At 37.2% G+C, this 16,969-nt stretch overlaps 1 protein-coding gene across 10 annotated transcripts in view; it reads right to left on the bottom strand.

Annotated features, from left to right (window-relative positions):
• CASK (calcium/calmodulin dependent serine protein kinase) overlaps positions 1–16,969 on the bottom strand; it is a 439,221-nt gene that overhangs the window by 128,035 nt on the left and 294,217 nt on the right. For all 10 annotated transcript variants that reach the window (XM_053917273.2, XM_045187586.3, XM_053917276.2 and 7 more), the window contains exon 8: positions 11,370–11,492. In XM_053917273.2, coding sequence (XP_053773248.1) covers positions 11,370–11,492 — 123 coding nt within the window. The remainder of the gene's footprint in view (positions 1–11,369; positions 11,493–16,969) is intronic.

The raw sequence follows: 16,969 nt of genomic DNA, 5'->3' as shown, positions 1-16,969 counted from the left end.
AAACATACTACCTATTGCATATAATACCCCTTCAGTAGTTAAGAGGGGGATCATGTTTCCACTAAATCCATTCTTCTCTGTGATAATGTCTCCAGTTGCCTCAACTATTCCTTATGTATATTTAAAAACACTTGCCATTCTTTTTATCCCCCCACTTTGGTTCTAGTCTAATTTCTCAATGTATCTTAAAGATTTATATGCTATAAGTACTCATTTTAGAAATATTTCTTGAGAGCCTACTATGTGCCAGGCATTGTTCTATGTACTTGGGATACACCAGTAAACAAAACCGACAAAGATTCAGGCCCGTGTGTAGCTCATATTCTGGTGGGAGAAGATAAGAAAACCCTCAAAATATAAATTATAGAGTATGTTAAAAGTGCTATGGAAAAGGCATACAACTGTAATTGAATAACAATAAAAATTTAAAAAAAAAGTGGTATGGAAAAAAGTAAAAAGTAAACTAGAGCAAGAGGCACTGGGAATATTGCAACTTAAAAGAGGGGGATCAAAGTAGGCCCAATTGAGAATGTGACATCCAAAAGAGGTGAGAGTGGTCTAGATAGAGAGATCAATGCAGAGGCCCAAAGGAGAGAGTATGGCTGCAATTTTCAAGAACTAGTAAGGAGACCCATGTGTGGAGTAAATAGTAGATCAGATGAGAGAGGTGACAAGGCTTGAGTAGGACATAAAGGACCTCTGTCTTTTATTCTAAGAGGGAGAGGGAGCCACTAGAGGGTTTTGAGCTGGAGTGACATCATCTAACAACTTTAATGGGACACTCCCTTTGTTCTACTGAGAATAGATTGGAAGGGGGTGAGGGTTAAAAAAAAGCAGGGGGATCAGTTAAGAGGCTATTGCAGTAATCCAGGGGAGAGATGATGGTGGATGAAATCAGATGGAAAAAATAAAAAAGGGTAAAAAGGTCGACTCTGAATATATTGTTTTATTTTCCCCCAAAACTTTTACTAAGGTATAATTAGCGTAAATGGAATTACACACTATGTACTCATTATTGTCCAGCTTCTTTCACTCAGCATAAAGATTTTGCACTTCATCCATGTTATTACGTGTATCAATAGTTCATTCCTTTTTATTGCCGACTGGTATTCCGTTTTAAGGATACACCATAATTTGTTTATCCATTCATGTGTTGATGGACCCTGGGTTCTTTCTAATTTTTGGCTATTACACATAAAGTTGCTATGAACATTAATGTACAAGTCTTTGTATGAACATGCATTTCATTTTTCTTAGGTAAATACTTATGAGCAGAATGGCTGGGTTATATTATAAGAGTATGTTTAACTTTTTAAGAAACTGTCAAACTTTTGCAAAGAGGTTGTACCATTTTATATCTCCATAGCAGTGTATCAGTTCCAGTTGTTCTACATCATCACCAACACTTGGTGCTGTCTTTTTCATTTTAGCCATTCTGATACATGTGTGTACAGATGCCTCATTGTGGCATTAATATGTATTTCCCTAATGACTAAGGATGTTGAGCAACTTTATATGAGCATATTTGCCATTCATGTATCTTCTTTGTTGAAGTGTCATTTCAAATCTTTTCCTGTGTTGAACTGGGTTTTCTTATTATTGAGTTTTAAGAATTCTTTATATATTCTAGATATAAGTCCTTTATCAAATATATATTTGGCAAATATTTACTCTCAGTTTGTGGCTTGTCTTTTCATTCTTTTACAGTGTCTCTCCAAGAATAGAAGTTCTTAATTCTGAATATATTTTGAAGGTAGAGAGAACAGGATTTTCTAACAGATTGGAGGTGGGGTGTGGGAGAGACAGATGTCATGGACTACACCAAGGTTTTCAACTAGAAGTAACTGGAAGTCTGACATCAACTGAGATGGAAAAGGCTGCAGATGAAATAGATTTTGGGGAGAGGGTGAGATGGAGAAGGGATCAGGACTTCAGTTTTGGATATATTATGCTTGAGATACATAAAGCTCAAGTGGAGATTCAGGTAGGTACTTGGACAAATAAGCCTGAAGATCAGAAGAGGTCTGGGCTGGAAATAAAATATTTTTTTGGGGGGTCATAAACATCTAGGAGGGATTAAGTATTAAATTAGTACTTAACTATGTCCCAGGCACTGAATTTGAGACTTTCACAGGCATTATCCCATTTCTTTAAAACAACTATATAAGATAGTAGAGATAATGCTACACATTAGTTATTTCAAAACTTGTGGCTCAAACTAGACATAATTGTCTCATCACAGCTAGCATTTACTGAGGTATACTGTGCTTCATGCTGTTCTAGAGCTTTACATGTTTATATTACTCATTTCTCACAAATGAGGTACACATCATTATTAATCTATTACCTAGTTGAAAAAAATGAGACGCCATTATACCAGATGAAGATTAATTAGTATAAAGTGAAGTGGGCCTCTTACTTTCCTTGATCCGGATACTATATAAACCTTGTAAATTAGGTTCATGATAATATTATTATTACTATTATTATTTTGTAACTAAAATTCTTGTTTGCATATGAGCTACTTCTAAATTCAAATGTTTTGTTATTATGTACTTACAAAATTTATTTTTGAATTTAAATGTAGAATTTTATAGTTAGCCCTGTCAAAATTTCACCTTATAAAATAAAATTCCTAAAAAATAAATAAGAGCACTTCAAAATTTATTTATATATTAATGACTAAAAGTAACTAGAATTCCACTGGAGAGCAAAATTATATTTTTCTTTAGTACACATACAACACTCATTGTTAAAATGACTACAAGTTTCATCTATGCTAGATTCTATGTGCTAAAAAACATCTTGGAAATAATTTTTCATTATCTCTAGGGACTTAACCTTCTTCCCCTGCACTGAGCCAAAACAGGTTTATCAAAACAGAAGGCATAAAAATTTATCAAATAATTATCTAGCAGAGAAAAGGATAAAATTACTATTTTAGAACAAGCAATGGAATCTTTTAATGGATTGTGGTTACTGATTATGGATGGTAAATTTGACTTGTATAATGCGTGGTGATGTTTAATTAACACAAAGTATATCTCTGAGTTCTGTGAGCTGTCTAGCAAATAATCCAAAGATAAGGAGGTCATGAAAATCTCCAGTTTGCAGTGAAGTGGGATAAAAGTTGTGGGTTATATGGGGGCCTACTACTTGTAAATGGCAGCTGAAATGAGGGGCAGCCTTGGTGGGACTGAGCCCTTAACCTGTGGAGTCTGCATTAACTCCAGGTAGTGTCAGAATTTAATTGAAATGTAGGACACCCTGCTGGTGTCAAGAGAATTGCTTGGTGTGGGAAAAAAATCCACACACATGTGGTGTCAGAAGTGTTGTGACTGAGGTGGTAGTGTAAGAACAAAGGAGAAACACACACAAGCATTTCCTAAACAGTTACATATTGTATAATACTGCTCATATACTAATTACAAAGGACAAAAATTACAGTGATGGACAATGGATCAGTAGCTACCAGGGGTTAGGGTTGGGAAGAGTATATGATTATTACGGAACAGTATGAAGGTGACAGAACGGTTCTATATCTTGATTATGGTGATGGTTTTACAATTCTATACATGTGATAAAATTTCATAGAAACACAAAAACACACACACACACACACACAAGAATCTATATAAAAACTGGTGAAATTCAAATAAGGTCTGTGGTTTAATTAATAGTAGTGCTCCAATGTCGATTTCCTACTTTTGATAATTGTGTTATGGTTATACAAGATGTTATCATTGGGGCGGGGGAAATAGTAAAGAGCACATGGGAGCTCTATACTATTTTTGCCACTTCTATGTGAGTCTAAAATTATTTCAGAATAAAAAGTTTATAATACATTACTTCCACTCTACATGTTTGATCCTCCTATGGGCTTCCTAATTCTATATTACTCCAATTACTCACTGAGCCTCATCAATTTTCCTTAAAATTTCTCTGTCTAAGTATTGCTTTCCCACTCCCACTTTTACTCCCTGGTCTAGGCCCCTGCCATGTCCTGACTGGACAGCCATAATGTCTATAGGATCTCTTTGCTTCTACTGCTGTCTGATTCTTGACAGGCAACCCACCGGCACACAGTGTCCAAAGGAATTATGTGAGCATGCTGCTTGTACTGTATCATCACTCGAAAGCCAGCAACAGCTTTTTACTCTCTACATTCTAATATCCAAAGTACTTAATTTGGCATTCTAGACTATATAGTCTTCCTTCAAAGCAAAATTTCCAGTATACTACTGCTACAATCCTTTAAAGAGCTGACATTTGTACAGTAGCGCCCCCTCATCTGTGGTTTCATTTACCTGTGATCAACTGAAAATATTAAATGGAAAATTCCAGAAATAAACAATTAATTCATAAGTGTTAACTTGTGCATTGCTTATCATAGCATGATGAAATCGCATGCTGTCCCACTCTATTCTACCCTGGATATGAATCATCCCTTTTCTAGCTTATCCACGCTACATATGCTTCCTGCCTGTCAGTCGCTTAGTAGCTGTCTTAGTTATCAGATTGCCTGTTCTATTTTATTATTAGTTATTATTGTTAATTTCTTATTGTGCCTAATTTATAAATTAAACTTTATCATAGGTATGTATGCATGTATGTATAGGAAAAAACCCTTGTATATCTAGTGTTTGGTACTGTCCATGGTTTCAGACACCCACTGGAGGTATTGGAATGTATCCCCCTAGGATAAGGGGGAACTACTGTATAACACCAGATTGCTCCTTGCCCCAATATCTGCATGCCCTGAATACTTTGTAGGGCTTTGCCTGTGCTCCCATGTACTTCCCACCTGCAGCATATGACCCCCTTCAGTCCCATGAACACCTGTAGCTCCAGCCTACAGTGATCTTCCACGCTCCTCATTAGTCTTCCTGAGCCTGTATTTCTGTACTCTCGTATGGTGCTTCCCACGTGTGATTTTTTGAGGTTACCTATCTTTGTTATATTAGTAGCATTTGAAAATCGACTTCAGAGCCTGACTATGCTTCTTTCTAATAGACTGGGAAGTTTAGTATATAACAGAATGTGAACGCTGTTTTAGTGAACACCTTTTCTGCTCACCATTCATGAAACTGACATGGAGAGAGAGATAAGGACACCGTCAAAAATACTTTTGTTGCAAAGGGTATAAGCTCCTTCTTTCTCTCTGCTGTGTAGAATTCCATTGTGTAAATGTACCATAGTTTTTTTATCCACTCATTTGCTGATGGGCACTTAGGTTGCTTCCAGTACTTGGCTATTATAAATTGTGCTGCTATGAATACTGGGGTGCATACATTCTTTTGGATTGGTGTTTCAGGGTTCTTAGGGTATAATCCCAGCAGCGGAATTGCTGGGTCAAAGGGCAGTTCCATTTTTAGTTTTCTGAGGAAATTCCATACTGTTTTCCACAGTGGCCTCACCAGTCTGCATTCCCACCAACAATGTACTAGGGTTCCCTTTTCTCCGCATCCTCTCCAACATTTGTTTGTGGATTTGTTTATGCTGGCCACTCTGACTGGTATGAGATGGTACCTCCAGCATGGGTGGAACTGGAGAGCATTATGCTAAGTGAAATAAACCAGGCAGTGAGGGACAAATACCATATGATCTCACCTTTAGCTGGAATATAATCAACAAAAGAAAAAAGCAAACAAAATATAACCAGAGACATTGAAGTTAAGAACAATCTAACAATAGCCAGAGGGGAGTGGGGAGGCGATAAATGGGGAGAGGGGTTTTCAGGAACTACTATAAAGGACACATGGATTAAATCAAGGGGGAGGGTGGAGGTGGGGGAGGGAGGTGGGTTTGGCTGGGGTGGGGTGGATGGATGGGGAGAAAATGCAGACAACTGTAATTGAATAACAATAAAAATTTTAAAAAATAATGTTTGTTTATAAAATTATGCTTGGGGACTTCCGGCCAAGATGGAGGTGTAGGTAGATACATGTTGCCTCTGTGCACAACCAAAAGAAGGACAACAAATTTAAAAACAAAAACTAACCAGAACTGCCAGAAAATTGCACTGTATGGAAGTCCGACAACCAAGAAGTTAAAGAAGAAACATTCATCCAGACCACTGGGAGGGGTGGAGAAGGGCAGCTGGGGTGGAGAGGACTCATGGCATGGCAGTGGCTGGTGAACTGGGCCAGGTGGTGACTGGCAGATGGGGTGGTCCCACATTTATGTGAGGATAAACTGGGAGGAACAACTGGGGAGCAAGACAGATTGCACAACCCAGGGTTCCAGTGTGGGGAAATAAAGCCTCAAAACCTCTGACTGAAAAAACCTGTGGGGGTTGTGGTGGTGGGAGAAACTCCCAGCCTCACAGGAGATTTCGTTGGAGAGACCCACAGGGTCCTAGAACATACACAAGCCCACCCACCTGGGAATCAGCACCAGAAGAGCCCAATTGCTTGTAGGTAGTGGGGAAGTGACTGAAAGCCAGCTGAGAGCCTAGCAAGAGGCATTGTTCCCTCTCAGACCGCTCCCCCACATATAGTACCACAGTGCAGCTATGTGGGTTGCCCCACCCTGTCCCTTAATATGGAACAGGTGCACCAGACAAAAAAATATGGCCCAAATGAAAGAACAGATCAAAGCTCCAAAAATAGAACTAAGTGATGAAGAGTTAGCCAACCTATCAGATGCAGAGTTCAAAACACTGGTAATCAGGATGCTCATAGAAATGGTTGAGTATGGTTGAAAAATAGAGGAAGAAAAGTGAAGGCTATGCAAAGTGAAATAAAGGAAAATGTACAGGGAACCAACAGTGATGGGAAGGAAACTGGGACTCAAATCAACGATATGAAACAAAAGAAAGAGATAAATATCCAATTGGAACAGAATAAACAAACAGCACAGACCTTTGGGCCCCAATTTACTAAACTCAGCAGGGCAGAGAAAATAGAGACAGGCACAACAAAATGCTATCTTCTCCCCAGCAAAGCTGTTTTAACATTCATTTCATATCCTTCAAGTTTGGGCATAACATGGCACCAGGTTTTATAATATAGTTTATTTCAAATTTCATATATTGCTCTTCCCTTCTCTTACTCCACACTACCTCTTTCCTCCTCCTTCGTATATTTGTTTTAAATTCTATCTTCTCTCTTGCTATGACTTGTTTCTATTCTGCATTCTTACTATTGCTCCCCCTCCAGCCTCTCAAAACCATTTGTGACTGTCATTAGTCATCTCACATTCCTTCTCCTGTTCTTAAAATACCCTTATTCTCTCTCCACCTTTATCAATCTTTAGTTATAGGTAGTGGAAAAGGTGGCTGTTATAGTTCTTCAGTCTTATTTCTAGATAGTGACTATCTTTGTATTTCAAATCTCAAATCTCACTATTCCCCTCTCCTACTCCATTTTGCCTTCCTCTTGCCCTTTCCTTAATTCATTTTAAATGTTACTTTTTCATTGTTTTAGCCAGGTCTTCACCCCACAATCTTAGTATTTCTTCTCCCTCTCTCCTATCAAAATAACTTTTCTTTCCTCTAGACATCTCTCAAGTTCTTCTTTCTTTCCGTGTGTCCTTTTATTACCATTCCACCTACATAAATCTTAGCTCATTGGTTGTTGATATCTCTGTGGTGATTTTCCTGCAATTAGGGCCATATTATTTTTTATCAATATATATTTTTTCTTGTGGTTGTCTATTTTTTCTCTCAAGAAAACATATATACAAATATATACATTTTCATTAAATTTTGGTTTTAAGAAGCAGAAAGCCTGAATAGACTGATAACAGCTAGTGAAATTGAAGCAGTAATAAAAAAACCTCCCAGCACACAAAAGCCCTGGACCAGACAGCTTCACAGGATAATTTTACAAAACATTTAGGAAAGAGCTAAACCACACTCTGCTAAAGTGTTCCAAAAAATCAAAAAAGAGGGAAGACTCCCAAACTCCTTTTATGAGGCCAGCATCATCCTAATCCCCAAACCAGATAAAAAACACAACAAAGAAAGAAAACTACAGGCCAATATTGCTGATGAACATACATGCTAAAATCTTCAATGAAATATTGGCAAACTGCATCCAGCAATACATTAAAATGATCACACATCATGATCAAATGGGATTCATCCCAGGGATTCAAGGATGGTACAATATTCACAAATCAATAAATGTAATACATCACATTAACAAAAGGAAAGAGAAAAATCACATGATCATATAAATATATATGGAAAAAGCATTTGATAAAGTACAGCACCACTTATGATAAAAACACTCAGCAAAGTGAGAGTAGAGGGAGCATATCTCAACATAATAGAGGCAATATACGGGAAACCTATAGCCAACATCATATTCAATGGGCAAAAACTGAATGTCTTCCCCGTAAGATCAGGCACCAGGCAAGTGTGTCTGCTTTCAACACTTCACACTATTCAACATAGTATTGGAAGTTGTAGCACAGAGATCAAACAAGAAAAGGAAATAAAAGGCATACAAATTGGAAAGGAGGAAATAAAACTCATTGTTTGCAGATGACATGATAGTGTACACAGAAAACCCTATAGACTCCACCAAAAACTATTTGACCTAATAAGTGAATTTGGCAAAATGGTGGGATAGAAGTCGATATTCAGAAATTGGAAGCATTTTTGTGTACCAAAAAGAAATATCAGAAACAGAAATCCATAAAAAAATCCCATTTGCTATAGCAACAACAAAAATAAAGTACCTAGGAATAAATCTGCCAAGGAGGTAAAAGACCTATACTCAGAAAACTGCACAAAACTGAAGAAAGAAATTAAGGAAGACACAAACAAATGGAAGCATGTACTGTGTTCATGGATTAGAAGAATTAACATCATCAAAATGTCCATAGTACCCAAAGCAATTGATAGATTCAACACAATCCCTATGAAAATACCAATGACATATTTCAAAGATATAGAACAAAGATTTCAAATACCTATATGGAATGATAAATGACCTGGAATAGGCATAGCAATTTTGAGAAAGAACAAGGTAGGAGGGATTACAATACCTGACATCAAACTATATTTTAAGGCCATGGCAATCAAAACAGGTTAGTATTGGCATAAGAACAGACACATAGATCAATGGAACAGAAGAGAGAGCCCAGAAATAAACCCATGTCTCTATGGTCAATTAATATTCAACAAAGGGGGCAGCAGCATAAAATGGAGTAAAACTAGCCTCTTCAACAAACATGTTGTTAGATATGGACAGCCACATGCAAAAAAAGAAATTTGAGCACCAATTTACACCACACACACACACACACAAACTCAAGATGGATAAAAGACTTAAATATAAGTCGTGATACCATAAAAGTCCTAGAGGAGCACATATGCAGGAAAATCTCTTATTTCACACAGCAATATTTTCACTGATATGTCCCCTGGAGCAAAAGACATAAAGGAAAGAATAACAAATGGGCTTCAATAAAATAAAAAGCTTCTGCATGGCTAAAGAAAACATCAGCAAAATGAAAACAGAACCAACTGTATGGGAAAATATATTAGCAAATGGACAAGGGTTTGATCTCCAAAATACATAAAGAACTCACATACTCCACTCCAGGAAGACAAACAACCCAATTAAAAAATGAGCAAAGGACCTGAACAGAAACTTCTCCAAGGAGGACATACAGAGGGCCCAGAGACATATGAAAAGATGCTCAGCATCACTAGCCATCAGAGATGCAAATTAAAGCCACAATGAGATACCACTTCACCTCAGTCCGAATGGCCATGATACCCAAATCAACAAACAAGTGCTGGAGAGGCTGTGGAAAAAAGGGAACCCTAGTACAGTGTTGGTGGGAATGCAGACTGGTGCAGCCACTGGGGAAAACAGAATGGAATTTCCTCAGAAAACTAAAAATGGAACTGCCTTTTGACCTGGCAATTCCACTGCTGGGATTATACCCTAAGAATCCTGAAACACCAATTTAAAGGAACCTATGTGCCCCTATGTTCATAGCAGTGTTATTTATAATAGCCAAGTGCTAGAAACAGCCTAAGTGCCCATCAGTGAGTGAGTGGATCAAAAACTGTGGCGCTTTTTTCTTTTGTTGATTACAGGGTAGTGGGGAGGGGATAGTGGGGAGAGGGGTCTATAGGAGCTACTATAAAGGACACAAGGACAAAATCAAGGGGGAGGGTAGAGGTGGGGGAGGGAGGTGGGACTGGCTGGGGTGGGGTGGAGGGAAGGGGAGAAAATGCAGACAATTGTAACTGAATAAAAATAAATAAATTAATTAAAAAAAAGGAAAGGAAAAACTGTGGTGCATTTACACAATGGAATACTATGCAGCAGAGAGAAAGAAGGAGCTCCTACCTTTCATGACAGCATGGATAGAACTGTACAGTATAATGCTAAGTGAAATAAGCCAGGCAGTGAAAGACAAATACCATATGATCTCACCTGTAAGTGGAACCTAATCAACAACACAAACAAACAAGCAAAAAAGAACCAAAGACATGGAAATAAAGAACAAACTGACAGTGACCAGAGGGGAGGAGGGAAGGGGATAATAGGGGAAAGAAGGGGAAGGGTCAAATCAAGGAACATGTAGAAAGGACCCATGGACAAGGACAATGGGGTGGGGATTGTCTTCGAGAGTGGGGTTGGATGGGGCAGGTGAGAGCAATTGGGTGAAAAGTGGAGACAACTGTAACCGAACAACAATACAAAAAATAAAATGGTTAAAATGGTAAAAAAAACCCCCAACAAACCCAAAATCAACAAACCAACACTAGTTCCACCACTGACAACTTCTGTGATTTGGTGCAAGATTCTTAACCTCTCTGAGCCTTAGCGTTCCCAACTGTAAAGGAAGAATTTCTTGGAATTATTGAACTGTATCATGTCTTCATCAAACACTACTGTTTCACTGAATTCCCAAGTTGTAATTTTCCTTAATACTTATAGGCAAGATGGAAGATAAAAAGAATTTTTGAAATGCCTTTTCCCTAAGACAATAAATCCATATTTAGTATCTATTCAAATAAAAATAATGCTATAAAGCACGGTCATACCCAAAATAAAGATAATTAATTCATGATACCACAGTACTATTTCAGTTATTCATGCTGCACATCTTTGGAACATGTGTTGGTACAGCACAAACAGGCCTTCCTCCCTGACATATTCTGTCTCAATCCACTTTTGTACCCTCTGTCTGACAGCTGAATGTCACCTGAACGGTATATCTTCGACTCAGATGTTTTTACAGAGGGTGTGCGGAAACAGCAAACCAGATGAACAAAACTGTAATGAAAAACGCTCAGAAAAATGATAAGGTGGAATGGATCACCTTAGAGAGCAGCACATGGCTGTCACTGGAAATATTCAAACAAAGTTTAGGAGGCCACCTATGAGCTCATGTACCTTAAGCCAGGGATGATTCAGTGCTTCATAAACAGTGATCCTTTCAGCTGGATCCAGCATCAGCATGCGACGCACTAGGTCTTTGGCACTTTCAGAGATATGGCTCCACTGCCTTGGATTCATCTGAAGAGGAGGAAAGGAAAATGACAGTTATTTTCAGTGAGAAGTAACATTCACTATTATTTAATATTCCTGTACTGGTTCAATGTCAATGAAATTCTCAGAGAAAATAATAGAAGTCTAATTCTAAAGGCTTGTTTTCTAAGGAAGAAGACAAATATAATTCTTTTATTTGAGTTGCTCATTATGAGATTCTGCATCAGTAAGTATCCCTTACATATGTTCCTGTTGTTATATGTTATAATACTTTTATTAATGGAAAATACAATGTTTATGATTACAGTTTCTACCTCAAAGGGACTAGAATACTTTGGCCTAGAAAAAACTAAAAGAAACTTTAAAAATGAAAAGTTTTAAAGAAATATTTTTGATATTTTGGTTTTAATTGGGATTAGCAGTAATTGTAAAGCTATAACAAGTTATTAATAGGATATTTTGGTCACTGTATATCAATTTCAGTTTTTAGGGAAAAATATGCTATTACCATTGACCTTATGAAATAACCAGTTCACTTGTATATTGTCCTCAGTGAAATTACTTTTGTCCTGTTTTTAGAGACAACTAAGCCACAAAGTAAACTAATTGAAGTCAAACAAAAAAAATAATTGAGTTGTTCAAAAGACTCAGGACTTATGGGAAAGGCTGTGGATCTGTGAGGAAAAAAGCTGAAGGCTCCTGGAAAAGGGGAAAATCTGAGACCAGAAACCAGAAAAAAAAAATGCAAAGGAATGCTTTGGGTTTGGGGTTGGGAAGGCAAGTAGGTCAGGGGAATAGAGATGGAGGAGGAGGGTCTCATTCCCTATTTAATATCAGGAAGCTGACTGATCAGTGAGCTTCAGTGAGCTGCCTGGTCCCAGGAGCTTTAAGCAATGCTATGACTTTAACCTTCAAAGGAAGAAAGTTGGAGAATAACGTTCATAACAACTTAAAATCAAATGAAATCACAACTTGCATCACAGTACATGTGAATCATTACAATTTGGTCAAGGGTTAGCATTAGCTGCTCCACTCTGGCTAATGTGAGGCTTTGTACTTGTAGATGGGGAGTGAAAAATGTCTCCAGGTTAGGGAGGGGATAGTTCTTAATATTGGAGGGTGTTCCACTTTCTTTTTCTAACAGGCAGAATTCCAAATGATAGTCACTTCTACTTGTCAGAGCCCATTAAAACAAATGCCATGAGGTTGTTAAAATATTGTCATCCTACTGAAATTGTGATCAACTGTGCAGTTTGAAATAAGGAGGTGAGTGATTAAAGGGGAGTTAGGTAGCCTTGTTCCCTGCTCCCCATCCTAGAGCTCTTGTGCTCTTTAAGGTCTGAATGATTAGTCCTTGGGGAAGGGCTTGAGAAATCCTCTGACAGTGGTGGTAAGATTTCTGGAGTACAGGTTGAGAAGTATACTTCCCCATCATTTTTTAAAATTTAAATTTAAATTTTATTGTATTGTTGTATTGGGGACCGAAGTCTACAGTTTTCTCTTCCTTTGGCTCAAAAGAGTAGCTGAAATTAACTTGGGAGGTTGACTATATAAGGGGGGGGGAACTAAACAAAGCTATAAAACAGTCACTTATTTAAATACAAAAGCCAGGCAGCTTAGACTTCTGCTGTGTAGATACCAACTGGCTACCTGTAGCAGTGATATAAGATGATACTGTCTTTTATTAAAAAAAAGTTAATTGTACAGGCTCATAGATACACACTGAGGGTTGCCAGATGAAAGTGAGGTTAGGGGGCTGGGTGAAAAAGGTGAAGAGATTAAGAAATAAAAATTGGCAGAGCAGAGGGAGGGGGAGGGGAATAATGGGGGAAAGCCAGGGCAGGGGCAAGTAGAGGACTCATGGGTATGGAAAATGGGGGGGACTGATGGTGGGAGTGGGGGTGGGAGATGGGGCAGGGGAGAGACAACTGTAATTGAACAACAATAAAAAAATTGGTAGTTACAAAATGGTCATGGGGATGTAAAGTACAACATAGGGAATACAGTTGGTAGTATTGTAATAACTATGTATGGTGTCAGGTTGGTACAAGATTTATTGGGGGTGGGGAATCACTCCATAAATTATACAACCATCTAACCACTATGCCGCATACTTGAAACTAATATAAAATAATACTGAATGTCAACCATAATTGAAAAAAAAGTTAACTGAAATTAAATGTTAGCATATATTCCAGTTAAATAGTATTCTCTCACATCCACTTTAAAAGATCAAGTAAGCTAGCAAGTGAGGATAAAAAGTTAAACTAAAATCACTTAAGACCAGTAGTCGTTTATAAACTGTGACAATTGAAATGTACTACATTTAAAAAATATAAAAAATTTCTTGAAAATACCCATGGAGATCTAGGACTTTGTTAATAATTCTTCGGTTAAGTACCACCAAGGTGATAAAATGGTATTTTTGAGATCTGCTTCAAAAAATCTGGTAGTACATGGAATATGGATAAAACAAGATGGGCTGTATGTCGCCAAGTATTAAAGCTAGGGTTCATTATATGGTTTATCTCTACTGTTTTTACTTGGTTGAAATTTTCAAACATTAATGTTTTTGTAAACATTGAGGGCTGACAGAATCACAGCATACTATACTTAAAAAAATAAGATCCACCAGGTTCATCACTGATGATAGAGATGAATCTACATTTCAAACTGAGCTGCTGAAAACCTGGAGCTTTTGTAAGAAAACCCATGAATAAAAGCATGAGGTGAGGTTAGCCAAGTAAGAGCATAAACAAGTTATTAACCTAAAGCTTCAAACCTTCAGAAATTATGATATACAGAAATTATGATACAGCTGCCACCATCCATCTGACTTACTATAATAAGAATAGGGAATTTTAAAATAATTTAACTTTTTGTACATGTGTAAACAGTCCAAGTTTTTTTTCCAAAGAAACCAAAATAACTATTCAATGCTTTAAATATAGACAAAATCAAATACCAGAAGCAGTTGGAATGAAGCACATTGCCTTGGAAACAAGGAAGTTAGCAAATGAACAAACACAAAGGAAGAATTCTATTATTAGCAAATGCTTATAATTCAAAAAGGCAGGTGGAAGATTTTATTATATGGTACCTATGTCATAAGTCACTGTGAGGATAAAGTGAGTTAAATATAAGTATTTAGAACAGTTCATGGCACAAAGTAAGTACTATGTACGAGTTAGCTATCCTTATTGCTAGTATTATTATTATGCTGATGCATTACCAATTGTGCTTATTTTCATGTTAGTATCTGTGATTTCACTTGGCAAAGTTCAACCATAAAGCCGCAGTGTGCATTCCTGATAGCCACTCACAACTTCCAGGGATTGAAGGGGGATGATTACTTACAAGCAGTTTCGTGAGACACTGAGTTACCTTGAAAGACTGATTTTATTTTCCAGTGGTCAACTGACTCTAAGAGAAGCAGAAAAACCTATACTTAAAACATCTCTCTCTGTTAACAGAGTTTTGGCATATATCTTAACCCAAATAAAAGACAAACCTGTATGCCTTCATAAGCTGATGGTCCATAGGCCAAAAAATAAAAAATAAAAAAGTATAAACCACTCTTAACTACAGAAGCTTCAGTTTTGGCTTAAAAGAATAAGGCTGTAACTCTAAAATTACTTTACCTTTCTTTTCTTTTCTTCACTTTTTTCCAAGTGTGATATAAAATCCTAACATCACTGAAGAATTGAAAAGAAAACTTTAGGGACCTCATAGTTTTGGGAGTTTAGTGTTATATAAACCCATGTGTTTGGTTTTACGTTGCCAGGCATGGCTGAAAATGAAACAGTAGTTTTGTTGAGTAGCAAGTACAGGTTTCAGTAAGAATGGGAGGAAAAAGAACTTCCCCAACATAAGCAGCCCTGATCTAATATCCAGATACACACCCCCATGCTTCCCACACACAGCACCCTGTTCTGTCAGCCTTATGTGGTGGGACAAAACAGTCTAAGAGCTGGGGTACTGAGGTCAACCTTAAGCTTGTTGATTTCCAAAAATTCCTTAGGTCTTTTTGGTATCACTATTCACAATGTCAGTAATGATTTTTTACTTTTTAAATAATGAAAGTAATAATATACTAATAAGAAGTTTGTAAATTGTACATGTGGTTTCCAATCCATATTAGCCAATGAAAAATATGAAGAAGTCACACCAAGATGGCTCCAAATTATGTTACGGACTGCAGTTGTGATACTGGCATTTAGTTGTTTATTCTGGAATGTAAATGGCAAATGTTTCAGTTGTGCTGGCTGACTACATAAAATACAATAAAGTGTGATAAAGCAAAAACAAATGAAGGCTGATAGACACTGAATATAAAATAAAGAATTATTAAAATTACCTGGATGAAATTTCCATTTTAACTTTATAAATTAAACCAAAAGTTTAAAAAATTAAGCCTCTTTAAAAAAATTACACAAAGAAGTTCACTTTCCAGATTAGCCTGAATAAATGAGTTTGGCCACCAGACAGCTAATGGATACCTTTATTTTATTTTTAAAAATTTAATCTTTACTATATTTTTCCATTACCATTTATCCCCCTTATACCTCCTCCCCCTGCAATCACCACACTGTTGTCCGTGTCCATGAGTCCTTTCTCTTTTTCCCTCAATCCCTATACCCCCTACCATGCCCCCACTACCTGCCATCTGCTCTCCATCTATGAGTCTGTCTCTCTTTTGCTTGTTAGTTCAGTTTGTCCATTAGATTCCACATATGAGGGAAATCATATGGTTTTGTCTTTCTCTGACTAGCTTATTTCACTTAGCATAATGTTCTCCAGGTTCATTCATACTGTTGCAAAGGGTAAAATTTTCTTCTTTTTTACGGCCGAGTAGAATTCTATTGTGTAAATATGCTAATAGATACTTTTAAATCTAGGTTCATGACTGTCAAAAAAAAAAATAAACCCCTTACTCAGGGTAAAATAAAAGGACAAATTCTATCACAATGAATTCTAACGATCATTACAAATTCTTTCCCTGAACTAGAAATTTTATTTGAAATCAGTAGGGCATTAACTGAACATTTTCTTTAACCTAGCTAAATGAGCAGTTTTGCTAGAATATATATTTGTGGATAAAGAATTTGATTTGTAGTGGATGTGGTTTGTGAATCTGAGGGCCCAGAACTCTTAAAACAGTTGACTTGCACATGGGGGAAAGAGGGACATCTATTTGGTCTCCGGTTTTTACACTGTATGAAAGAGAACTAGGGTCCCTGTTTTCTAGTCTAAACACAGAACTGGGATCCAAACAGGGCGGAAAGACTTTAGCTGCAGCAGAGAGAAAAGGCTTTAAAGCCAGTCCCTTTTCTTCTACTTAGATGACTGTTTAGCTGATAGTGACTCAGAAATTTCCTTGTGGCCTATGCTGCCCACCAAGGCTAGTGGGTCAATGATATAAGCAGAGAACTTTTCTGTGACTTGGTAAGTATGTGACAATCAATAAGCAATCCAAAGACAGATAGTTACTTCAGAACACATTT

The sequence above is a fragment of the Desmodus rotundus genome, chromosome X, assembly GCF_022682495.2.
Source record: "Desmodus rotundus isolate HL8 chromosome X, HLdesRot8A.1, whole genome shotgun sequence".
In the NCBI taxonomy this organism is placed as follows: domain Eukaryota; kingdom Metazoa; phylum Chordata; class Mammalia; order Chiroptera; family Phyllostomidae; genus Desmodus; species Desmodus rotundus.
This window is presented reverse-complemented; position numbering and strand designations above follow the sequence as displayed.